Consider the following 27235-nt stretch of genomic DNA (forward strand, 5'->3'; position numbering starts at 1 on the left):
AGAAATAAATTATAAGGACCAAACAGGCTTCATCAGAGGCCGACAGACACAAAATAATATCAGAAAACCCTACATATTCTAAATTACGTAGTACAACAAAAAATAGAGACCCTGGTAGTAAGTTTGGATGCAGAGAAGGCTTTTGACTCGGTCAGGTGGTCCTTCATAAAGTGATGTCCAGGTATGGGTTCTACCAGACCATAATTGATGTAATTGCAGCATTATACCATAAACCATCTGCTAGGATAAAATTTAGCAGAGATATTTCTGATCCCTTTGTTTGGAAAGAGGTACAAGACAGGAATGTTGTTTTTCACCGCTCCTCTTTGACCTTTTCATAGAGCCGTTAAGTCAGTGGATAAGGCAGAGGTCAGATAAAGCAGGACTTCAGATGCCATCAGGGGAGCAAAAACTGTCATTGTTTGCGGATGATTTATTGTTAACTATAACAAGGCCAGCTCAGACTCTACCCAAACTTATGGGGATGATTGAGGAGTATGGTTCATTATCGGGTTATAAGATAAACATTACCAAGACTCAAGTTTTACCGATAAATTACAACCCACAGAACAAAATCAAAAGCTTGTACAAATGGAATTGGGAAGCGGACTCCATAAAATACTTATGGGTCACATTGTCCAAGAATTTATCCAGGATTTTTGATGCCAACTATGGTCCCTTGATCTCAAAGCTGAAATCAGATATACAGAGATGGAATTTGATCCCCTTTTCAAATTTATATTCCAGAATAGAATCGGTCAGGATGAACGTGCTGCCACGCTTTCTATATCTATTTCAATGTTTACCTATTCAGATAGCAGACAAGCACATCATGGAATAGAATAGATTATTATAACAATATATTTGGCAATGGAAAAAGACTAGAGTGAGAAATAGAATGCTGCAATTAAAGAAGGAGATGGGTGGACTGGCCCTTCCCATCTTACAGGACTTTTATCTTGCAGCTCAATTAAGACCAGTGATATGTCTTTGCTCAGCATCTTACGATGCTGGAAGGAAAGATATCGAGGGTACAAAGGTGGAAAAAATACCTTTAATATCAGTGTTAATGGACAAGGATGTACAAGAGACGCTGACAATTCCACAGGAGTCAATGCTACACACAATGTTAGTCTCCTGGAGAAAGATAGTTAGAACTTGTTAATTAGAGAATCAGATCAGAATACTCAGATGGTGTGCATTTGATTCAGCTTTTAAACCAAACAAGAATGATGGGAGATGTAAGGCATGGATTCTAAAAGGATTAACCATTTACTATACATTTACCCAGAAGGGGGAGTTTCAGAGTTTTGAGGAACTTCAGAGGTCTAACGGGGTGGAAAAGGACAACTTCTACAGATATCTACAGGTTGGGGCCTACTTTAATCATGACATACGAGATAATTGGGAAACAGCTAAACCGGAACTTTTTAATGTGTTCCTGTCTCTGTTGAAATCAGGTTCACGCAAGAAACCTATTTCTATACTATACAATGGTATTCAAGCTTCTAAACAAAGTGACACGGACTACATAAGAAACAGATGGATAAAAGGAGGCGATTTGACCATCTCTTCTGAAGGCTGGGAAAAGATCAATTAACTACACTGGATGACCTCGAGCTCCAACACATGGAGAGAGTTCTGTTGGAAAAACACTGTTAGGTATTTTGAAACTCCAGCTCAGAAAAAGTATCTGGGCAGAGGAGGCAGCTGTTGGAGACTCTGTGGGACAAACGAGGGAAATCGTCATCTTATTTTCTGGCGCTGTCCAGTGAATAAACCTTTCTGGGAGCAGGTAGGTAATCACTTAAATAACATTTTTACCAAGAGAATCCCCTGTAAATGTGAAGTGCGTTATCTAGGGGCCATTCCATTTGATAATTGGACTCTAAAAGATAAAAAAAATTGTTGTTAATGCTGCTTGCAGAAAGTAAACAGAAATTCACCAGAAAATGGTTAAACCTGAAGCACCTACAGTAGAGGAGGGGTTCAAAATTGTTCAGGAGATTTATATTCTGGAGAAACTATCATTCTCTGTTAGAGGTCAAAGGGAATCTTTTTTTAAGATCTGGTTGGACACTGAAGTATAGGCAAAAGAGTTTGTCTGTATCACTTGCTTCTGCAATAAATAAATAAAATGGTTTTAATGAATCTAAGATCAGTATGGAGATCATTGCCCACATAAGGAGCATTTGTTTGAAAAGTAGTTTATGTGACCATGGAACTACGGAAATAACTTTCCAAAGACCAGCAGTTGTACACTGGAACAATATTTGAGGTGACTGTGTGTTTAATGTGAAACCTTACCTCCAGTAATTTCACTATTAAGTTTTTCTTCTAAGTTACAATGGTGTTATTTTGACAACTAATACATTTTGCAATAGTGTTAGCTGTTCCACTTGATATACCATATCCAGTTTCTCTTTTTGACTGTCTATTGGGACTTCTGTACACTGTCATTTTGTATCTGCATAAACACAAACTATAAAAGCATATAGGCCTCTTCAAAGATTCAAATAATTTTTATTTAAATTAAACAATATAGAGAGTTTGTGAACACATTTACCTACCCTTCTTCAAGGGTCTGTATTGGGACCCTTGAGGAACACCCGTCTACACTCCTAAAGCTGCATAGTTCTGGTCATCTGCTGCGTTAACTTCCTGAACCTCACTGGGTTCTTCCAGTAAGATAGTTTGAAAACCAATTTAATACAATGCCACTCTTTACTAGCTGAAAGCGTTTTCTTAAGGACTGTTCTGGACCTTAGACCAAAGCATTTGAGCTTTGTGCACTAATAAGACAGAACTCAACGGAATGTACTGCAAACAATCATCTCCTGCCAATAGTCCACGGTAAGGTATTGTGATATATGACTACAATAAATATCTACTAGCAGGAGGTTACTCATTTATTTTGGTTTGAACACAAAGCACTGTAATAAACAGGGATCATAGCCATAATAACTAGGTGTAATGTAGAATCTCCAGAAAACCATATACAATAACAGTGATGTACAATTAAATATGTTTATACTTCTACCTGCTCCTTTCAATGTGTAAATATTCTTTGTAGTTTTCTATTGTTCATCTTTCGTATTGTTCTTTTTTATTATTATTTTATTTTTCAGCAAGATTTAAAAATTCACATAAAAAAATGTATTGTGCAAGATGTTTGAGCATTTTTATGATTAATCAAAATACTTAAAAATAAAGATAATAATGGGTAAGTAAATTGGTACGAAATGGGTCGTTTGGAACAAAATGACAGTTGGTGGGATGGTGAATTAACCCAGAAACCTTTTACACAGTTCACTGTTGTTAAAACAAACATACTAGATGCAGAATGTTTTTTAACTGAGCTGTAGGAGCAAGATTGGAAAATACAGAAATGTAATGAAAAATCAATAATTTGAAATGGCTGGGTCTTTAGTTTTATATATATATTGATTTTAATCACCGTTGACTGCAAATATGTTTGGCTACAAAACTTCAAAAATATATACTTGTAAATAAATGCTAATATTGTTAGCCTCATAACATTATGGCCTAAGGCAATAATGATATGAGGATAACGATCTGTAAAATCTACAACAGAAGACCTCAATTTTAATGTAATAAGGAAACAGATTTACTGGGATACCCCTAAATTGTAAACAATGAAATTTAACAAAACTCAAGGTTATTTCCTTTTTTTTATTTAAATATTTGTTGTTGCTTCTGGTCGGACAAAACTTAGACCTGTTTAGGTATGGTATTTTTTGTGTAGAATATGCCAGACACCCCTGTTCCCTTGAGTGCTCTTAAATGCTTAGTATTTGTCTGGGCATTTTTGAAGTGTCAGAGACAATGTAATAGATTGGATGGGAAGAATTAAAATTACCATTATGTATTTGTTTTTACACAAATGTCAAATATTTACTAGGGAAAACTTTTTTTAAGTTCTCGTTTTCCTTTTGAAACATTAGTTTATTGGCTTCTGGTTGGATGTGTCTTTACAATATAAAATCTATTATTAGTAGTTTTTCCAGAAAGTTACAGGGACTCAAACTTTGTTCCAAAGCATTTTATTTGGACTCATGGTAACACTTACTTTTTATAATAATCTTCCAGATATCCTAAACACATATTCAGATAAAGAATTTAGTAACAATATTCTGTTTATCTGTGTACTTTCAGCAGAATTTTAGTCTGTTCTTGATGTTTTTCTTGGGGGGTGAAGGGGTTTCTTTGCTGCCCTTCTTGTTACAAGACCCTTGTCTAAAGTTCTTCATGTGGCTGTGCATGTTGATGCACTCTTGCCCACCTGTTGCCAATGCTGATCAAGCTCTGCACCAGAGGCAACATGATTCTGGTGTACACATTTGAGGAAGATCAGTCCTGGCCATTTTTGGACACTTGTGGACATTATAAGGCCTTCTTTCTCTGCAAGTACAGTGGGGAGAACAAGTGTTTGATACACTACTAATTGTACAGGTTTCCCACTTGCAAAGCATGTAGAAGCCTAAACTTTTATCATAGGTACTCTTGAACTGTGAATGACAAAATCTAAAACAAGAATCCAGAAAATTACATTGTGTGATTTTTAAGTAATTAATTACCATTTTATCACACGACATAAGACTCTGATACATCAGAAAAACAAAACTTAACATTTGGTACAGAAACCTTTGTTTGCAATTCCAGATATCAGACGTTTCCTGTAGATCTTGATGAGGTTTTCCCACAGTGCAGCAGAGATTTTGGACCACTGCTCCATACAGATGTTCTACAGATCCTTCAGGTTTCGGAGCTGTCGCTGGGCAATACAGACTTTCAGCTCCATCCAAAGATTTTGGATTGGGTCCAGGTCTGGGGACTTGCTAGGCCACTGCAGGACCTTGAGATGCTTCTTACGGAGCCACTCCTTACTCCCCCTGGCTGTGTGCTTCAAGTCGTTGTCATGTTGGAAGACCCAGCCCCGACCCATCTTCAATACCCTTACTGAGGGAAGGAGGTTTTTGGCTAAGATCTCCAGATACATGGCCCCATCCATCCTCCCCTTAATACGGTGCAGTCGTCCTGTCCTGTTTGTAGAAAAGCATCCCCAAAGAATAATGTTTCCACCTCCAGGCTTCATGGTACAGATGGTGTTCTTGGGGTTGCTCTCATCCTTCTTCTTCCTCCCAACAAGGCGAGTGGAGTTTAGACCAAAAAGCTCTATTTTTGACTCATCAGACGACCTTCTCTCATTCCTCCTCTGGATCATCCAGATGGTCATTGGTAAACGTCAGACGGGCCTGGACAAGCGCTGACTTGAGCAGGGGGACCTTTCATGTGCTGCATGATTTTAATCCATGGCGGCGTAGTGTGTTACTACTGGTCTTCTTTGAGACTGGTACCAGCTCTCTTCAGGTCATTGTATAGGTCCTGCCATGTAGTTCTGGGCTGATCCCTCATCTTCCTCATGATCATTGATGCCCCACAAGGCGAGATCTTGCATGGAGCCCCTGACCGAGGGAGACTGACCGTCAACTTGAACTTCTTCTATATTTTTTATAATTGCTCCAAGGGTTGTTGTCTTCTCACTAAGCTGCTTGGCTATTTTCCTGTAGCCCATCCCAGCCTTGTGCAGGTCTATTATTTTATCCCTGATGTCCTCACACTGCTCTCTGATTTTGGCCATTGTGGAGAGGTTGGAGTTTGTTTGATTGAGTGTGTGGACAGGTGTGTTTTATACAGATAATGAGTTCAAACAGGTGCAGTTAATACAGGTAATGAGTGAAGAACAGCATGGCTTCTTAAAGAAGAACTAACAGGTCTGTGAGAGCCGGGATTCTTACTGGTTGTTAGATGATCAAATACTGATGTCATGCAATAAAATGCTAATTAAATTCACAAAAATCACCCAAAGTGATTTTCCGGATTTTTGTTTTAGAGTTTGTCACTCACAGTTGAAGAGTACCTGTGATAAAAAATTAAAGACTTCTACATGCTTTGGAAGTGGGAAAACCTGCAAAATCGGAAGTGTATCAAATACTTGTTCTCCCCACTGTAGTTCCAATCCAGCTTTAGTGCAGCTTGAGTACCAGATCTTGTAACCATAGGTCAATGTCATCTCTGCAGTGTAATTCTGTAGTGACTTTTTTTTTTTTATATTCTTGATGTTATTGTGTTTGTGCCTTTCCGATGAGGTGTTAGGTGTTCCTGCTCCAGCCCAGGTCTTTTAATATGGGTACTCCCTGTAATTTGAAACTTGTGACACATTCCTCATTCTCTCTGTTGATGCCTAGGGCCCTGTAATAATTATTTGCAGGCTTTTTTTCATTTAGTTAGTAGTCATTTCCTTTGTTTTCATTTTGTTGAATGACAAGTTCTTCTTGTATGCTTCTTGTCTTTGTTGAATATTTGAGATGATCCCCAATATGGTTGTATAATCAGCAAATTTATAAATTTTCATTTAACCTTTTGTTATGATTCTGGCCCGTCTGCCTGCTCTGTCTTCATGTAATCGGCTAATCTGCTTTACCTGTCTGCTGCTGCACTGGAGTGCAATCAATCATGCCATGCACCTGTTTTTCTGCAGTTATATTCAGCCCTCAGACAGGCAGACAGTGCCAGATTTTCAAAAACCTACCAGTTAGTAGATGTCCAGCATTCCTTCCTGCCTGACCACGTTTTTGACCACTTTTTGCATCTTGGATTTCCCTGCCTTGCCTGACCCTCATTGGATGTCTCTCGCCTCTGGATTACGACCTTGTTTCTGCTTCTCGACCAAAGCCTCCTGCCTCACCCCTGGATTTGTCTGCCTGAGTCTGCCTCCCTGGTTTCACCCAGTTACTGCCTCCCCTTGACTACCGAGCCTTGGATCTTTTCCCCTGTCGGCAATCCGACTTCTGGCTGCGGCGTGTTCTGCACCGATCCTCCCGGTCTGGAGACTGCCAGGACCGCACCCCGCAAAGGAGCCTATTCTGATTCCTCCGTCCTACACGGACTCTGTTAAAGTGGGTGGCTTCTTTGGAATCATATATATTTACCTAAGCTTTTTCAAGCCACTAACCTGCCTCTCCGTTCCCACTGATCCCGGGTTCCCGGCTGGTGGAGTCCTGAGTATTTGTGCGCTGCTCCTGAATAAATCGTTTAACTTTTATTCTGTTTCTGGCTGAAATTCTGGGTCCTCCGTCCTGAACCTTACAGAGAAAATCTGGCCATAATGGACCCCTCGCCAGCACAGCAGTGGCGCGCCTGTGTGGATAACTCCATCGCTTGTCTTGATTCTGGTATGACTGAGATTATCACCATGTTGCGATCCATGTCCCCTGTTTCTACTCAGGCACCTTTACAGCCAGCTCCGCCCAGCCCTCCTGCCGTACCTCTCATGGTGAAAGAACCCCGACTGGTTCCCCCGGAATTATTCAAGGGGGATTCCGACCAGTATCGGGCTTTCCTTACTTAGTGTGAGATACATTTTGAATTACAGCCGTCCTCTTTCCCCACTGAGCGCTCTAAAGTGACGTTTGTCATCTCCCTTTTAGCTGGCAAAGCCAAACAGTGGGGCACAGCTGAGTGGCAGAATGGCTCCGCCTCCTGCGCTTCCTATTCAGCCTTTTCTAAGGAGCTCATCAGAGTTTTTGATCCGGTCCTTCCTAGTCGGGAGGCCGCCAGGGGGTTGTTGTCCTTGAGGCAGAGAGATAAGAGTGTGACGGCTTACATAATCGATTTTCATCTGCTGGCTGCCGACAGTAGCTGGAATGAGGAAGCTTTAATGGATGCCTTTATGCAAGGATTAAATGATAAGATTAAGGACGAACTGGCTACTCGAGATTATCCCTCCACCCTTATTGAATTGGAGAACCTGGCGTCTAGAATTGACCTCAGACTCAGTGAGTGAGGGAGGGAGAGGCGTCAGGGGGGGGCTCAGTCCTCTTCAGCTCGGAGCTCTGGGTGGTGCCCAGAGCCTCTGATCTCTCCCCCCCCAGGACTTAAAAGGATCTGACCCTGAACCTATGCAAATAGGGAGGACCAAGATCTCGGTAGAGGAACGTTCACGCCGCCGACAGCTGAACCTGTGCTTTTACTGCGGGGGCCAAGGTCACAGTCACCAAGTGTCCATTAAAAGGGCCGGCTCAGTAGAGGTGAGGGGTACTCTACTGAGCCGTAGTCTGCTGTCTGTCTCCTCATTAACTTTTCCTGCTAACGTCCTAGTCTCCTCTGTTTCTCACCAGGTGTCCGTTTTTATTGATTCTGGAGCGGACACAGAATTCATGGACGAGGCTTTTGCTAAGAGTCTTGGAATTGAACTTTTTCCTACACCTGACACCCATAACATCCTGGCCCTGGACGGACATCGCCTCTCCAGCTCCCATCTGAGAACTGATAAGGTTGGTCTGGTCCTTGGCGGAAATCATCAGGAGGAAATTTCCTTTCTCATTATCAGTTCACCTCAGTTACCCATTGTTCTGGGAGCTTCGTGGCTTAAGAGACATAACCCTCACATTGACTGGCAGGCCCAAGAAATTTTGGGTTGGTCTAGGGCCTGTTCAGCTTCCTGTTTGTCCTCCGCCAGAATTTTGTCCGTTCCTGATAACGCCATAGAAGAGACTTATCCTGACCTGTCTAAGGTTCCCCCAGAATATCATGATCTGAATGAGGTGTTTAACAAGTCTCGGGCCACGGCACTTCCTCCCCACAGGCCTTATGATTGTGCCATTGAACTCCTCCCAGGTACGTTCCCCCCTAGGGGGCGCCTCTATCCATTGTCCGGGCCGGAGTATGAGGCCATGAAGAAGTACGTAGATGACTCCATAAAAGCAGAAATTATTCGACCCTCTTCATCTCCTGCTGGGTCTGGGTTCTTCTTTGTTGGCAAGAAAGACGGCTCCTTAAGACCATGTATCGACTATACAGGTCCTTCTCAAAATATTAGCATATTGTGATAAAGTTCATTATTTTCCATAATGTTATGATGAAAATTTAACATTCATATATTTTAGATTCATTGCACACTAACTGAAATATTTCAGGTCTTTTATTGTCTTAATACGGATGATTTTGGCATACAGCTCATGAAAACCCAAAATTCCTATCTCACACAATTAGCATATCATTAAAAGGGTCTCTAAACGAGCTATGAACCTAATCATCTGAATCAACGAGTTAACTCTAAACACCTGCAAAAGATTCCTGAGGCCTTTAAAACTCCCAGCCTGGTTCATCACTCAAAACCCCAATCATGGGTAAGACTGTCGACCTGACTGCTGTCCAGAAGGCCACTATTGACACCCTCAAGCAAGAGGGTAAGACACAGAAAGAAATTTCTGAACGAATAGGCTGTTCCCAGAGTGCTGTATCAAGGCACCTCAGTGGGAAGTCTGTGGGAAGGAAAAAGTGTGGCAGAAAACGCTGCACAACGAGAAGAGGTGACCGGACCCTGAGGAAGATTGTGGAGAAGGGCCGATTCCAGACCTTGGGGGACCTGCGGAAGCAGTGGACTGAGTCTGGAGTAGAAACATCCAGAGCCACCGTGCACAGGCGTGTGCAGGAAATGGGCTACAGGTGCCGCATTCCCCAGGTCAAGCCACTTTTGAACCAGAAACAGCGGCAGAAGCGCCTGACCTGGGCTACAGACAAGCAGCACTGGACTGTTGCTCAGTGGTCCAAAGTACTTTTTTCAGATGAAAGCAAATTCTGCATGTCATTCGGAAATCAAGGTGCCAGAGTCTGGAGGAAGACTGGGGAGAAGGAAATGCCAAAATGCCAGAAGTCCAGTGTCAAGTACCCACAGTCAGTGATGGTCTGGGGTGCCGTGTCAGCTGCTGGTGTTGGTCCACTGTGTTTTATTAAGGGCAGGGTCAATGCAGCTAGCTATCAGGAGATTTTGGAGCACTTCATGCTTCCATCTGCTGAAAAGCTTTATGGAGATGAAGATTTCATTTTTCAGCACGACCTGGCACCTGCTCACAGTGCCAAAACCACTGGTAAATGGTTTACTGACCATGGTATCACTGTGCTCAATTGGCCTGCCAACTCTCCTGACCTGAACCCCATAGAGAATCTGTGGGATATTGTGAAGAGAACGTTGAGAGACTCAAGACCCAACACTCTAGATGAGCTAAAGGCCGCTATCGAAGCATCCTGGGCCTCCATAAGACCTCAGCAGTGCCACAGGCTTATTGCCTCCATGCCACGCCGCATTGAAGCAGTCATTTCTGCAAAAGGATTCCCGACCAAGTATTGAGTGCATAACTGTACATGATTATTTGAAGGTTGACGTTTTTTGTATTAAAAACACTTTTCTTTTATTGGTCGGATAAAATATGCTAATTTTGTGAGATAGGAATTTTGGGTTTTCATGAGCTGTATGCCAAAATCATCCATATTAAGACAATAAAAGACCTGAAATATTTCAGTTAGTGTGCAATTAATCTAAAATATATGAATGTTAAATTTTCATCATTACATTATAGAAAATAATGAACTTTATCACAATATGCTAATTTTTTGAGAAGGACCTGTAGAGGGCTAAATGAGATCACGGTCAAGAATCGGTACCCCCTTCCACTCATGAACTCAGCTTTTGACCACATTCAGGGGGCCAGGTTCTTCACTAAATTGGACCTACTTAATGCTTATCATTTAGTCCGCATTAGAGAGGGCGATGAGTGGAAAACAGCCTTCAACACCCCCACCGGCCACTACGAGTATTTGGTCATGCCTTTTGGCCTAACCAACGCCCCTGCTGTATTTCAAGCTTTGGTTAATGATGTCTTGAGGGACATGGTGGGGCATTTTGTGTTTGTGTACCTTGATGACATCTTGATTTACTCACAAGACCAGGAGACGCAAAACTGCATGTCCGGTCTGTTCTTCTCCGCCTTCTCCAGAATCACTTATTTGTCAAGGCTGAGAAGTGTGAATTTCACACCACCTCCACTTCCTTCCTTGGGTTCATAATTTCCCCCAATCAAGTCATTATGGATCCCTCCAAGGTTAAGGCGGTTTCTGAGTGGCCTACACCTTTAGATCGCAAACAGCTACAAAGGTTTCTGGGGTTTGCTAATTTCTACCGCCGTTTTGTTCGCAACTACAGCCAGGTTTCTGCCCCTCTTCACGCCATCACTTCTCCCAAGGTCAGGTTTGAATGGAATGATCAGGCAGAGGAGGCCTTTGTCAAGCTCAAGAAATTATTCACCACTGCTCCAGTTCTCCGGTCCCCCAACCCAGAAAGGCAATTCATCGTTGAGGTTGATGCCTCCAGCACTGGGGTAGGTGCGATCCTAAGCCAAAGATCCCCAGAGGGCCGGGTTCACCCTTGTGCTTTCTTCTCCAGATCACTGTCCCATGCTGAACGCAACTATGATGTGGGGGATCGAGAACTCCTAGCAGTCAAGCTGGCTCTTGAGGAGTGGAGGCACTGGTTGGAGGGGTCGAAGGAGCCGTTTCTTGTCTGGACTGACGATAAGAATTTGGAGTATCTGAAGACGGCTAAGCGCCTAAACTCCAGGCAGGCCAGGTGGGCTCTTTTTTATGGACGGTTTAATTTTGTACTCTCTTTTAGACCCGGAACCAAGAACATGAAACCAGATGCCCTGTCTAGAATTCAGGAGACCTCTGAGTTGGGGACCAGTGGAGTGGAGGAGTTCATTCTCCCGGAATCTGTCAGGTTGTCCATGACTATGTTGGAATTGGAACGAGAGGTCAGGGATGCCACCGGGGACCTCCCTGCTCCCACGTCTTGCCCTGCGGATCGTCTGTTTGTTCCAGAACACCTGGTTCCCAAGGTACTAGAGTTCTGTCATAAGTCTCGTTTTGTTTGCCATCCTGGAATCCGCAGGACGCTGCGGGTGGTTCGATCCCAGTTTTGGTGGCCTTCCCTGCTCAAGGATGTCACAGATTTTGTTGCTGCCTGTTCCCAATGTTGCCAGGCCAAGCCGTCCCGCCGACCGCCCTCGGGGCTGTTGCTCCCTCTCCCTATCCCTTCACGCCCCTGGTCTCACATTGCCATGGACTTTGTGACAGGGTTGCCCCAGTCTAATGGTTTCTCAGTTCTATTGACTATAATCGACAGGTTCTCCAAGATGGTCCATCTGGTCCCTCTCAAAAAGCTGCCGTCGGCCAGGGAGATGGAGGAGGTGGTGGCACGTGAGGTTTTCCGTCTCCATGGTGTTCCCTTGGATATTGTTTCTGACAAGGGACCACAATTTGTTTCCCATTTCTGGAAGGAGTTCTGTTCCTTGCTGGGTGTATCAGTCAGCCTGTCCTCTGCTTTTCACCCGCAGTTGGATGGACAGACCGAGAGGGCAAACCAGGAAGTGGAGACCTAACTCCGTATTCTATGTGAGTCTGTCCCCAGGAAGTGGTCGCACAATCTGCCTTGGGTTGAACATGCTATGAATACTCTTCCATCTAGCACCACTGGTCTTTCTCCCTTCCATGTTGTTTTTGGATTTCAGCCCCTTGTGTTCACGGTCCAAGAAAGGGAGGCAGACGTTCCCTCGGCCCACGCTGCAGCCTTGAGATGCCAACGTGTCTGGAGGAGGGCCAGGAGGTCCATGGTCAGGATGTCGAGGGTCCAGTCTAGTGCTGCCAACTGCCGTCGTTTACCCGCACCAGCCTACAGGGCGGGTTAGAAGGTTTGGTTGTCTTCACGGGATCTTCCTCTGCGGGTGGAGTCCCGTAAGCTGGCGCCCCGTTTTATTGGTCCATTCCCCATCTCCAAGGTCGTGAATCCTGTGGCCGTCCGTCTCAAACTGCCCCGATCTATGAGAATCCACCCCACCTTTCATGTGTCCCGGGTCAAGCCCTACATCGTGCCTCGTCTTTTTTTTTTTTATATTCTTGATGTTATTGTGTTTGTGCCTTTCCGATGAGGTGTTAGGTGTTCCTGCTCCAGCCCAGGTCTTCTAATATGGGTACTCCCTGTAATTTGAAACTTGTGACACATTCCTCATTCTCTCTGTTGATGCCTAGGGCCCTGTAATAATTATTTGCAGGCTTTTTTTCATTTAGTTAGTAGTCATTTCCTTTGTTTTCATTTTGTTGAATGACAAGTTCTTCTTGTATGCTTCTTGTCTTTGTTGAATATTTGAGATGATCCCCAATATGGTTGTATAATCAGCAAATTTATAAATTTTCATTTAACCTTTTGTTATGATTCTGGCCCGTCTGCCTGCTCTGTCTTCATGTAATCGGCTAATCTGCTTTACCTGTCTGCTGCTGCACTGGAGTGCAATCAATCATGCCATGCACCTGTTTTTCTGCAGTTATATTCAGCCCTCAGACAGGCAGACAGTGCCAGATTTTCAAAAACCTACCAGTTAGTAGATGTCCAGCATTCCTTCCTGCCTGACCACGTTTTTGACCACTTTTCGCATCTTGGATTTCCCTGCCTTGCCTGACCCTCATTGGATGTCTCTCGCCTCTGGATTACGACCTTGTTTCTGCTTCTCGACCAAAGCCTCCTGCCTCACCCCTGGATTTGTCTGCCTGAGTCTGCCTCCCTGGTTTCACCCAGTTACTGCCTCCCCTTGACTACCGAGCCTTGGATCTTTTCCCCTGTCGGCAATCCGACTTCTGGCTGCGGCGTGTTCTGCACCGATCCTCCCGGTCTGGAGACTGCCAGGACCGCACCCCGCAAAGGAGCCTATTCTGATTCCTCCGTCCTACACGGACTCTGTTAAGGTGGGTGGCTTCTTTGGAATCATATATATTTACCTAAGCTTTTTCAAGCCACTAACCTGCCTCTCCGTTCCCGGCTGGTGGAGTCCTGAGTATTTGTGCGCTGCTCCTGAATAAATCGTTTAACTTTTATTCTGTTTCTGGCTGAAATTCTGGGTCCTCCGTCCTGAACCTTTACACGTTTATTTAACCAGGATAAAGTCAGATTGAAATTAAAAACCTCTATCAAGCCGAGATAATATTTGTGCTGTAGATTGGAGTGCAGTGCAGTCATTGGGGTACTAGGTGTACAGTAGTGGGCTAAGGACAACCTTGGGGTACACTACTAATAACATTGGCAGTTGAGGTGTGGTTACTCAGCCTGAAGCTGAGCCCTGGAGGAATAAGAATATACAATTTTAAACTGGGTTTTGGTCAATAATGCCAGTTGACTGTTCATTGCAGTATTTAGATTTCAGATTCATTAGGTCTCAGTCAGTTACAGTCCAAAGTTAAATACAAAGATCAGGTACAAATGAAAAAACGTCATTGAAGAATTTTTGACGCAGTGAAAACCTGTGGCATGGGTCCCTGGCAATGTATATTATTCAATGTAGTGTAGCATTGTACACACAAAATACAGTTAAGCTCAAGACTATTCAAAACTATTCATACCTGTTGGAAAAATGTATATAAGTTATCATTGCTTAGTTTAAATCATGTTTATGTTTGAAGTTCTACTATAGTTAAGATGATTTCTATGATTGTTTTTAGTGTGGAAAAAAGGTTTATGGAAGGTTAAGGAATGTGGTCTGGAGTGGATCAATCCCTGGACATGACAAGCTTATACCATATTCAAATTCAAAAATACTTTATTGATCCCAAAGGGACATTACATTTTGTTGAAGCTCATATTATGCAGGTTTCTTCAAAGAGCCGTTGTAGATGCTGATGGCTGTGGGCAGGAAGGATCTCCTGTAGCGTCCGTCTCACAGCAGATCTGAAGAAGCATCTGACTGAAGAAACTCTGTTGTTGTAGGACAGTCTCATGAAGAGGATGCTCAGGGTTCTCCATAATGTTCTTCATTTTATGAAGGGTCCTTCTTTCCACAATGATCTCCAGAGGTTCCAGAGGAGTCCCCAGAACAGAGCCAGCCTTCTTTATCAGCTTGTTGAGATTTTTAAGTCCCTGGCTCTGATGCTGCTTCCCCAGCAGATGATGGCAGAAGAGATCACACTTTCCACAACAGACTTATAGAAGATATGCAGCATCTTGCTGCAAACACCAAAGGACCTAAGCTTCCTCAAGAAGTACAGTCTGCTCTGTCCCTTCTTGTAGACAGCTTAACAGTTGCATCTCCACTCTAGTCTGTTGTCCAGGTGAACACCGAGGTATTTATACTCCTCCATCACCTCCACTTCTTCTCCCATGATAGAAATAGTTTTTGACTTATTCCTGTTTCTCTTAATCTACAATCTTCTCCTTTTGTTTTAGTCACGTTCAAGATGAGATTATTGTTTCCACACCATGCCACAAAGCGGTCCACCACCGTCCTGTACTCAGCTTCTTGTCCATCTCTGATCCACCCCACGACTGCAGAATCTTCCGAGTATTTCTGCAGATGACAGGATATATAAATATATATATATATATATATATATATATATATATATATATATATATATATATATATATATTAAAAAAAAGTAAGATCCAAAAGCATATACTAGAAATAAGAATAACTAAAACCAAAACACCCTTAAATCATGACAGCTGTTTCTTTTTCTAATACTCCGGTCCAAAGACGACAACTTCTGTCTTGTCTGAATTTAGAAGCAGAAAATTTTAAGTTATCCAAGTTTTTATATCTTCAAGACATGCTTGTAGTCTGGCAAACTAGTTGGGCTCATCAGGATTTATGGATTAATAATGCTGAGTATCATCCGCATAACAATGCAAATTTATCCCATGATGCCTGATAATTTTACCTGTTGGAAGCATTTATATAGTAAAGTGAATTGGCCCAAGCACTGAACCCCGTGGCACAATTAACCCTGGAGTTTAAAGATTATTTACATGAACAAATTGGAATCTGTCAGACAAATAAGATTTAAACCAACCTAGTGCTGTTCGCCTGATCCCTACAGCACCTCCAGCCTTTTTAAGAGAATATTTTGATTGACTGTATCAAATGCAGCACTGAGATCTAAGAGGACAAGTACAGACACAAGCCCATTATCTGAGGCCATGAGGATATCATTGGTGACTTTCCCCAGTGCTGTTTCTGTGCTATGATGAGCTCTGAAACCTGACAGCAGCTCTTCAAACAGATCATCACAGTTAAGGTTTTGAATCATGCTTCTGTTTATTATTTTCCTGGTCATGCTTTAGTTTTTGTCTTCTAGTTCGTGTTTTGTCAAGTTAGGTTTTTGGATCTGGTTATGCTTTAGTTTCATGTTTTTCTAGTTATGTTTCTATTAGTTTGTATCCTTGAATTTCTGTTTTGCTCCAGCCATGTTTTGTTCTATCCTGTCTGTCAATTAACTTTATTTGGTTCATCTGCACTAAGTAAATCAGTCTCCTCATTTCACCTTGTTCTTGCTCCATATATACACCTCTGTTGTGTTTATTCCTTTTCGGATCATATCACCTAGTTTTCAGCCAGTAGTTACGGATCATGCTATGCCTGTTTATTTTTTTGTTCCAGCCTCCTCTTATGAGTGAGTTTGTGTTTTTCTTATGATTAAAACCTTGTACTTCCCGTCATGCTTCCTGTCTGTCTGCATTCCAGGGTCCTCCGCTACACAAGCCGTGACAAGTAGACTATTTTTGCAGCTTAGGCAGGAGTCCTCTAGGTGTGTAGAGCACCATTTTCTTTCCAATTTTCTAACATTGTGCTTACAAGAGTGCAGCTCTGATTTAAATCAGGGAGCCAGTCTCCTATTAATAATTAACATCTTTTTCAGGGGGGCTACATTGTCTAATGCACCACGCAGTGAGAAAGTAACACTATGAACAAGAAAATCAATTTGTGAAGGGGAAGAAACAAAACTATTGCCCTCATCTGTGTTTTTCTGTGATAATGGCCAGGCCAGGTGTAGCTTCTAGGAAGAGAAAAGAGAGAACAAAGTTAAAAGCTGAAATAACAGCAAATAATGCAAAATTGGAGAGTAGTGTGAGAATGTAGCGAAGAGAGTGAAAGTGGTCTTTCAGGTGTGGAGTACTCAGTTAAATTGAACTCAAAGATGACTTAAAAAATGATCCGACATGGACGGGTTTATGAGGAAATATTGTTATTTCATTACATCCATTGCCAAATGTCAGTACATGGTCCAGAAAATGAAGACACAAGTGGGTAGCTTTGCTAATGTTTTGAGCAAAGCCAATTAAGTCTAAGATAGCATTAAAGGCTATATTTAGGCTCACTTTCAGTTTAAACATGAATGTTAAAATCCCCAACTATAATGATCTTATCTGTATTTAACACTAAATCAGATAAAAAGTCTGAGAACTGGTCTAAAAATTGAGAATATCGACCTGGTGGACTGTATAAAACAACAAACATAAGTGGTTTTAGTACTTTGCAATTTGGATGAGAAAACTAAGGATTAAATGTTCAAAAGACTTTTAGCTATCAATTGAGAAAATATAAAAAAAAAAATATATATAAATATTTGAATGTGCATAATTTGACGGGGCGTTGGTTGTGACAGAAGTTGAGTTGTTGAGATTATTGGAATCTCTTTGTGATAACTCCTCAGCAACCATCCATTTATGGTCAATTTCATAAAGTGGTTTCTCAGAATCCTTACAGGACAGATTCTGAGACAGAAAAGCTTTTCAGTAAGTTTGCCGGTGTGGACAGTCTGTTTTTAAAAAGAAAATCTTTGTTACATTATTGTAACAAGATCAGATGCTGGCAACAACCTAAGACTTTTCTGCACAATGGTGGGAGGCCCACTTGCTGGTAAAACTGTGGTAAGGAAAGTTGTATTGAAACATTCTCTGGTAGTGATATTAACAATACAGTCCTCAATGTTACTTGTCTTATAGTTGTGCCTATATCAAATGTGATATTAGTAGCAAGAACATGTTCCAGTTGTTTTGGGGGGCTTTTGATCCTAATATTTGGCTGTGTTGCATATATTAAGTTGCACTCTTGTCTTCTGTGAGTCCATACAAGCTGAATAGGTTGAGCATAACCCTGGACTTGTTGGTGAAATTGGAAACATTGTCACATTCTTTGTAGAGCACTAAACAAGAAAGTTTAAACAGATTTGTTTATTGTAATGTTATGTTTTTTGTGTTTTGTACATAAAGGTATTGAATTTTTGCACTCTAACATCTCTGTTTCCCAACTCAGATATGACTAAAGCTATTTAGGTTTAGAGGGAACTGAAACTTTACCCACAGTTATTTATGCGTCACTGACCAAAACGACTTTACACACATGGCTAAGGAACATATTTACATCGTGCATGTTCTACTGAAGGTGGCCAATTTACTCAGGAAAGAGGAAGGGGGGGAACAAAAACGACAACACCGAATATTAATTTTGTATTAGTGGATCCTTGTGCAACCACCTCACAAGCATGACAGAAACGTAATGACTATAAGTGAGGATAAACAAATGAGGCTCTCTTTCTGTTTTCTTTTCATTCTGGTTGACATTTTGCCATGCAAAGAAGGGTTGCCCCATGTGGTGGGGAAATTCTGTTGCCAGTCCCTCTTTTTTTTTCCAGTCCAAAGTCATGTTCTTTGGATGTTGCTTGTATTATATGTTGGGGGAACGCCAATGGAGGGGAGGATTTCTGTTATCTTTTCTAATGATTGTTAATGGCAAAAGGATTAATTCTGAGTTAGATTTAGGTATCTGATATTTTTCGGCTTATTTATCTCCTATGGTTATTTTTTTTTTTTCATTAAAAAAAGCACTTTATTAGATCAAGCTAATTTAAATATCAGACAAAGAAAATTAGAGTAACTGCAAAATAACATTTTCAAATGATGATTTAATTTATTCAGGGAAAAGTTTGAAGTTTCACCACTGTTCCATGTATCCTTCATTTGTGGATAATAGCTCTCACTGCGGTTAGTTGGAGTCCCAAAGCCCTAAAAATGGCTTTGTAAGCCTTTTCAAAATGACAGATCTCAGTGACTTTGTTCCTCATGCTCTTTCATTTCTTCAGATCGGTGCATGATGTGTTGTCTATTTAAGAACTTCTTGCGTAGTTCATATTGTCAGACAGGTTTTGTTTAAGTGATTAAGTGACAAAATCTGCAAGGAAGCAAATAGTTTTTCACAGTACTGTATACTAAAATGTTTGTTTTTAAAGGATGCTTTGAAAAGGATGATTTACTTTAACAGTGACAGTAAGTTGAATAGTTCTTAATTGGGAAGTAACAAACAGAAGTTCTGCCTTTTTTAAAACTGTTATAACTATAACAGTAACTATAGCTATAAAATCTAAAACTGGGGGAAATCAAAGCATTTTCCATCATTTGCCATTTATAAAGAAAACTTATGTATTTTACCTCACTGGACAGTGGCAAACCCCATATCATTTAAACACCCACGTTCCTTATCTGCATCTTTTTTTATCTTAGTCAAAACTCAGATATGTGTTTGTGAAATTTGACTTGCAAAGCTGAATAGAGGAAATGCACATTCGACCATGGCTGTCTGCAGGCTTTTATCAACACCCTGTGGGTCAGTTTCTGTCGCATATCAAAAAAAAGGTGTGATAAGTGGGTGTTAAGGGAGGTGACAATGTATGCTTCATGGCACGCTATAAAAATCATTCTCTGTGAGTGGTTAAAGCAAACATCACCAGAATCACTCTCATTGAACTTCTGCGATTTTACCTTTTCAGCCTGACTTTAGGGCAACTTCATCCAAATGGTAAGTAAAGACTAAAAATAAAACAATTAGTTGCTTTTCTAAGCTAAGTTTAGCTATAAAATATTTTAACTATCAAATTATCCTAATATAGGTTGTGTTGGCAACTTTATTACAAAACCCTTTTAATTACAATTCAATGACATACTTGTTTTCCTGTTAAAGATTACATAATTTGCAGAATGTTTCCTCTGTCTCACTGTCACTCAATCTGTCAGATGACCTTATTGTCATGGATCGCTGGGTTTCTGCTGATGAGCATAACTGCAGCACAAGACCTCAAGCACTTTCCACAAAACGGTGGGTCTTTCATTTTCAGTTTACACACTTTTGCAATATTTATTTGCATCTAATTTAAAGTGATTCAAATTTACCTAATTGAACACATCTTTGTGTTCATCTTTCTTAATCTGTGCAGTTGTTCTGGCCAAAATAAATGAAAATTCTGTCACCCTTACCTGCGGTGCACCTACTGCTGGACCTGTGACATGGAAGCTGAACGATGAAGATGTCGATTATTTTGAAGACCATTTTGAGAAGAAGGGCAAAAATCTAATTGTGAAGGAGGTGGATACACCCCTGCTGGGAGAATACAGCTGCTGGAGAGGGAAAGCAAAATTGTCATCCGTTTATCTGCTACAGGGGACTGAGGAAGGAGAGGATATAGGTGGGTTACAACTCTGTACCCAACAGCTTCGGTATCTAATTAAAACAGGCAGGGTGGCTGGGCTGATCACAGATAGTTGATACATGTATGGTGTTGTTTTTGGTTGTACTTGCACTCACTCTTATTGTGTATTATTACAGATTCTTTGCTCACTTGCCATGCAAAGTCCTATGACTGTAACTTCAGCTGCAGCTGGACTAACAGCAGATATGCAGTGGTGCGCCTTGGAATTGGCCCTGAATGGTAAAGAATAATAAAGTTAAAGAGACCACATTTATTGTATGAAAAGAGCTCTTCACACGGTTATTGTCAATCCTGGAAAAGATGTGTAAAAAGCCATGCATTAATTTCATTTTCTAGTGTTGTGGCATGATCTAACACTAAAATGAAATTTAATCTAACCCTTAAACTGAACACATGTAGTTAGTGCAGGTGGAGAAGAGGGACTCAAACGTTGATAAATATTTGATTTTGACACAATTACTGGTGCAATAACAAGCTCTATAAAACAAGTTAATATACATACATTTACTTTTTTTGAGTTGATCTGGATGTGTAGGGGCATTTGAACTAAATAACTAAAGCAATTCATAACTTCATGCTGCCCTGGGTTATAAATATTACATGACACAGAGGCTCTTTAAGGACCTCTTGAAAATAACAAAGACAGGAGTATGTCTTTCAAGTAAACCAAATAGTTGTGGATCTTCATAAGTCAGGAAAAAGGGGGCATACGATTGAAAAGATGGTATGGAAAAAAAGGCTGCTAACCTGAACTTTGACATTACTACAGTCAACAATTATTAAAAAGCTTAAATACTGCAACTGTATAATTTAGTTTTTGTTTTCAAGTGGATTAGAGTGTCTAGGAACGTTGAATTAGTAATTCATGATAATCTGTTTTCTTGGGGCATATATATGAAATGGTGCAAAAGCCTTTCTTACTCAGCCAATATTCAAAATGTGAAAGACAAAAGAAATATGCCACGGAAGAAAGGAAAATGTGTATAAAATTTTATAAGCTAGGAAATGACTAGAGGAGAATAGTTACTGGCCTGAAATTGCCCATATCTTTCGTTAGATCATAATTTACTATGCGATTAAGGGAAATAACATATCTCCAAGGTTTAAGGTTTTAATACACATAATGTTTTAAGGTTTTTATACACATAATTTTAGAATGTGCTGTAGGGCGTCATTATTTGATCTCATAATTTGAGATTATATCCCATCTAATGTTTGTAGTATTGGTTACTTCTACAGCAGTAAAGGTCAGAGATCATGTCAGTGGGTGAGCAGCAGTGGCCAGCTCGGGAATGAGGGATTCCAGTTTGAGCTCTACCACAACCTCTCACCATTTGCTGAGGAAAGCAGCATGTTGGAGGTCACCGCTGAGGCCATCAATAACCACTTCCTCCTCAGGAAAACCAAACTGTTTTATCTCAGAGATATTGGTGAGTTGAGTCAAAATAAGCAATAATTTGAAGAACTCAGTGGATGACTTTGAGCAGGTTTACAACATCCTAAAAAACTATGGCCATCAAAGTGCCCCAAACTGAGCAAAACTTTATTGAAACGACAGACACAATGATATTACCATCTAAACCATGTGTAAATGTTTTTGAAAGGTGAAACTTTAAAAGTTACCCATATAAAGACATCTATTTATGTCTACATGTGGTTGAAAAAATGTGTTAGAGTTCATCCAATTATTCCCTTTCAGTGTCTTTATTTAGTCTTGTTTTTGTCAAGATGTGTGAGATCAAAAAGTCCGATTTGGAGCACACCTTGCTAACAGTTTCCTTGGGACAGTGACTGCAGATCTAATTAAGTATTAAAACAGATGTCCTTCGACATGTTTAAAGTTAAAAGTTACATCAAAGAATATCATGTATCATTAAGGTGTGTACATTTTCTTTTTTTTTCATTGAAGTTGATTTCTAATTCCAAAGAGGAAATCAAGCCTTAACTATTCAAGCCTTAACTGATCACCATAAATTTCACTTAGAAACATTGTGTGTTTCGCCATGTTCATGCTTCTGCTTTGGTTTTCTACCTCTGCAGTTGTACCTGACAGCCCCCAGATTGTCAGCTCTGAGGTGGTGGGGCAGCAATTGAGCGTCAACATCAAGCCACCGTCCAGCTGGTCAACTCCTTACAGCTTCTTCAGTCTGCAGCATGAGATTGAATACGTGCTCAGAGACGATGGCCGGGTAAACACAACCTGACTCTCAATCACAGCCTTGGGTTTCAGAGCTTTCTTGTGTTTTTTTCTGTTGCCTTTTGTCATCTGATTGTGGTTTCTGTTTGACTTCAGACTGAGCGCTCTTTGTCTTCTCTGATACCGAAGAGGATCAGCAAGCTGAGGGTCCGCTGCAGAGATCCCCTGGTGCTCTCACCTTGGAGTCAGTGGACTCCGTGGAAAAATGTAACCCACTGAATTTATCTAATCCAAATTCTGTCAGCTTGTACTCTTTATATGCTCTTGTGTTTTTCACAAGTGTGCAGTGGCTTCTCATGTCTATTATGAAGGATTTTAATGATGTACTCTTCTGCCTACATGTATGATCAAATAATGATGGTTTAGACAGAGCTGGTCCAAGATATAAGTAAACTAAACCAATGCTTAGGGTCCCCAAACCATCTAGGGGCTCCTATGCTTCAATTTTATACAGACCGTAGATCAAAAAACTTTCGATTGAAAAAGACAGTACTATTAAATTTGATTTTAAATAGTTTAAAATTGTGATTTAGGATTTAAGGAAATTGGCAAGTTTACTTGGTCAAAGTACAAGAAATAATACTTACTGTTTGATTGTTGCAATCTGAGACTACAAGTTTAATCTTTTTCTTGCGCTGGAGGTTGGTTTGTTCTCAAATACATCTCAGCAAATAATAACCACTAATCAAGGATTGCTGTTGAGCTCAGCCAATTAAACTTGGCCTTCTCTCCCACATTTGACCAAATCTGTATTAAATGTTGTTGGTGGTGATGTTCATAGCCTGAAGAGGGACCCAAATCAAATTCTCTTTAAAACTCTTGACCAGCCATGTGGTCAGAAAAAAACTGTTTCATGTCATAGAATATATATTTTTATTATTATACTAACTATACTTGTGTTCGCAACCTATTTATTTAAGTATTTTAAGAATGTATTTATTTAATAGATTACAAAACACTCATTCCTAATGTGGAGTGCGACACATCTTTGTGAGGGTTAAATGAGGTAGAAGGAAAAAAAATGTCTGGGGAAGTCTAACCTTACATGTCTGCTGGAGAAGTCTTCTTCAGTGTCTGACATCACAATGTGTGCTTCTTGTCTCTGTTATTTCTGTACATGTGTTGGTGTTTCTGTGTATTTTTGCGGGTTTGTGCAGTGCAAAGCAAACAATTAAAATAGCTTTCTGTTTCCTTCCTTATACATGTTCCTTCTTCATTTGTGTATTGCCCATGTCATGCTTGCATGAGTTAATGGCTCGACGCGCAAAGAAATTCCCCTTTAAAGTAATTCTCAGTGAAACCAAATAATTTGTTTATTCATATGTCTTCATAAGGTGTTAAAATCAACCTCATCATTTACAGATGAGGTTGTTGAACCAAATTTGAAATCAATGATAAATAAAATACTTTCTGTTAATATTTAAAAAGGTAGCGCACTTTCCAAGACACAAAAATAGACACTATTTTAGTCACTAATCATTTACAGTTTCTTGTAAAAGTGATTGTACCTCTTTAACTTCTTCACATATTGTCTCTTTAAAACCGCACTCTTCAATATATTTTATGTTATAGAGCAGCAGAAAAAAATCTAACACGTTTAACGTGCATTCGTATTCATCCCCCCCCTACTGTAGAATCACCTTTTGCTGCGGTTACACCTGTGAGTTTTTTTTTCGCTATATCTCGTTAAACTTTGCAAACCTAGAGAATGAAAGTTTTGCTCATTCTTTGCTGCAAAATAGTCCAAGCCCAGCCACCATTTGTTAATGTGATTTAGGTCTGTACTTTGACTGGGCCATAATAATGGTTTGATTTAAACCGTTCAATTGAAGCCCTAGCTATATGTTTGGGGTTAGTGTTCTGTTGGGAGGCGCACCTCCAACCTAGTCTCAAATCTTCCGCAGCCTCTGACAGATTTACTTGCAAGACTGCCCTGGAATTAGCTTTTCCATGTCCCAATGAACGAAAAAGCATCCCCACATCTAAATACTCCCACTGCCATGTTTTCACAGTCAAGATGGTGTGTTCAGGGCGATGTGTAATGTTAGTTTCTTGTCATGAATAGCATTTTGCATATTGATCAAAAAGTTAAATTTTGGTCTTATCCGATCAGAGTATCTTCTTCCACCTGTTAACTATGATCCCCAAATGAAATGAGACTTCTTGAAGCTTTCTTTACCAAAACCTTTCTGCTTGCCACTCTTCCCTATAGGCCAGACTTGGAGAGTGCACCACCAATAGTTGTCCAGTCAAAATATTCTCCCACCTGAGCAGTTGATCTCTGCTGCTAATCTGGAGTTTCCACGGGCCTCTTAACTGCTTCTCTGATTAGACTTCTCTTGGTGTGTTCCTTGGTCTTTATGATGCCATTTTGTTTTTTTACTCATGTTCTGTAGATCCTTGAAGCCTTCAAAGATCAACTTTTGTTTTAAGGAAAAGTGTTTTCTAATCCACATATTCTTTTCCTTCAACTTCACAATTGTGCACTCCTTTGTCCTGGTCTTTCATATGAACTAAATTTATGTTTTTTATGTAACAAAGACAAAAACAAAGTCAAGGGGTATGAATGGTTTTGCAAGGCACTGTATCCATTGAAATATTAAAGCAGAAAAATAGACATTTAAATTTATGATAATGTCAGTTTTTTCCATTTAAGTCACTTTATGATTTTACTTTCTTGCAAAAAATATGCCATCTCTTCAATTTAAAAATAAAGCAAACTATGGGTAAATTGCTAATGTATTCTCTTTTGTTGTGTTAATTTCATTCTCAGTGGCCTTATCCCTCTCGTTAAAACTGCCACACAGAAATATGCAGCAAATGTTTATTTTGCTAGCATAAATTTAGGTTTCATATAATACTGTGGTGGTTGTTTGATTTTAGTTTTATTTTCCAGGTTTACACTCATCTGAAAAGAAGCCCATCTAATCATTTTTGAAAAATAGATCATGCTAATATTCTAAAAAGATTAAGCACAAAAAATGTGCAATGCGAAAATTCCCCACCTTGTAATTTCAAGATGTTTTAAGTCATGGTTTCAAGGAATTTTGACAACCAAATTTTCAGTTTCCATGCTGTTTCAATATAATTTCAATAACTAATCTGTTGTTACCTCATTACAGGTGAGGAACTCATGCCGATGCAAAAAAAATCCAAGCTGCCTTCCCGGTGCTTGGAACACTGTAAGAAGAAAATGGAGGAAAGAACAAAAGATGCTAAGCGAAGTCAAGGCCTTTGAAAATGAAGGTATTTTTCACAGAGATATGCAGTGCAACAACAAATTTGCAGGTATACACATTTGATATAATAAATTTAAATAAATTATGTAGATTAGCAAGTCAGACTCAACACATAAAAAAACACTGATTTAGTTTATCAATTACAAATCGCAGATTATCCAAACTGTTTGGTTTTTGACTTGCTACATTAAACGAGTGAACAACTAGTAAAATCAATTAGCTTTATTGCAGTTATTTGGTTTCAGAATACGAGCAATACGATGCGTTGAGAGTAATGGCTCACAGTCAGACATTTTAGGAAACTTAGTAAAAGCAGACAAATTAGGAAAGGAATAAAACACGAGCAGTCTATATAAAGTCACTTACAGGTTGGTGACCAGTATGCATAGACTGGGAATTTTTTTGACCGTCTGTGGTTTGCATGAAGCTGGGAAACTTGTATGATACAAACAAATTCCACCCACCAGAAATGTATGAACTGAGGAACATCATTAGTCATGGAGTTTTTTGCACCCTGCCCCCCTCCCCCTTACAGTTGTGGCATAAAACAACAATATTATTGCCAGTATACAAGCATGTAAAGTGTGCTACCAGAGGAGCTTACAAACTGGACAAGGTCTAAAGCAACATCAAGCTTGGTTTTAAGGCTAGGAGAGCCAGTCTGTCCCTGTTTTTTAAATTCATGCTTCTGCCCCCATTAGGATAACTGCTTATGTCATCACAAAAAAATGTCCAGATGATGCCCTGAAGCAGCTGCAGGACAGCTTTGACAGGACTAACAGGTAGATTTTTGAAGACCCAGATCTGGAGATATTCACAGACCTGCTTAGACACTGTTGCTGTTGAAAATGCACCCAGGTCTACACCAGCAAGAAGCCCTGGATGGCGAGGCATGCGTGGCAGGGGATCCAGCACCTCACCAACTACGAGACCAACCTCAGTGCTACTGATGGTAATACCTCGGTTTTAGAGGAGCTGTACCTCCTCTTTTCCCGCTTGGAGGTGGTGCTGCCACGAGCAGCTGCACTACATCCTACAGCCAACAGAAGCTTCACCCTCACTGTGGAGGAGCATGAGGTGAGGTGCACACTGCAGCCTGTCATGATGAGGAAGGCTGTTGGACCCGACGGTGTCCACAGACAGTTGCTGAGGGGCTACGCTGACCAGCTGGAAGGAGTTCTCATCAGGACCTTTAACTTTTTCCTGTCCCTATCCACTGTCCCACCCAGTCTGAAATTCTCAATCATTACATTGATACATGTCAATGTAATTTCAGCAATTTAATTGAGAATAAATGTATGTATATTAAATCCTACATTTCTGTGTTAAAAAAGTTTTTTTTATGGATTTCATGTGATATTCTAATATTAAATATTGAGTTTTCATTAGCTGTAAGTGGAAAATCATAATTAACAACAATAAAGTACTTCAGTTTGTGTGTAATCAATCGAGCTACTGCACTTTTCAATAATTATTACATTTATTGAATGGATCTGTATATTACCTGAAAGTCATAGCACAGTTAAAACTGCTATTAAATATCCATATGTTGAAATAAATTAATAATAGACATTTA

The 27235-nt window shown here is 40.4% G+C and overlaps 2 protein-coding genes across 4 annotated transcripts; both read left to right on the forward strand.

Annotated features, from left to right (window-relative positions):
* Positions 1-1115: 1115 nt before the first annotated feature.
* On the forward strand, positions 1116-27235 carry si:dkey-88e18.2 (interleukin-12 subunit beta). Of its 3 annotated transcripts, XM_047380674.1 has the most exons (9): positions 18558-19535; positions 19751-19832; positions 19951-20199; positions 20340-20442; positions 21463-21653; positions 22264-22412; positions 22517-22627; positions 25543-25666; positions 26361-27235. In XM_047380674.1, exons 1-9 carry the CDS (start codon positions 19533-19535, stop codon positions 26363-26365), a joined length of 1017 nt encoding a protein of 338 aa, XP_047236630.1. In that variant the 5' UTR covers positions 18558-19532; the 3' UTR covers positions 26366-27235. The 3 variants fall into 3 exon arrangements, with proteins under 3 accessions (XP_047236628.1, XP_047236630.1, XP_047236629.1); XM_047380672.1 differs by lacking the exons at positions 18558-19535; positions 25543-25666; positions 26361-27235 and adding exons at positions 1116-1369; positions 1461-1795 and having other exon boundaries at positions 22517-24618; XM_047380673.1 differs by having other exon boundaries at positions 18558-19832.
* Positions 10670-11432, forward strand: LOC124877458 (uncharacterized mitochondrial protein AtMg00860-like). Its single transcript, XM_047380675.1, has 2 exons — positions 10670-11240; positions 11306-11432. The coding sequence occupies exons 1-2, from the start codon at positions 10950-10952 to the stop codon at positions 11321-11323; spliced, it is 309 nt and encodes a 102-aa protein (XP_047236631.1). The 5' UTR covers positions 10670-10949; the 3' UTR covers positions 11324-11432.

This window comes from Girardinichthys multiradiatus, chromosome 12 (assembly GCF_021462225.1).
Source record: "Girardinichthys multiradiatus isolate DD_20200921_A chromosome 12, DD_fGirMul_XY1, whole genome shotgun sequence".
Lineage (NCBI taxonomy): Eukaryota > Metazoa > Chordata > Actinopteri > Cyprinodontiformes > Goodeidae > Girardinichthys > Girardinichthys multiradiatus.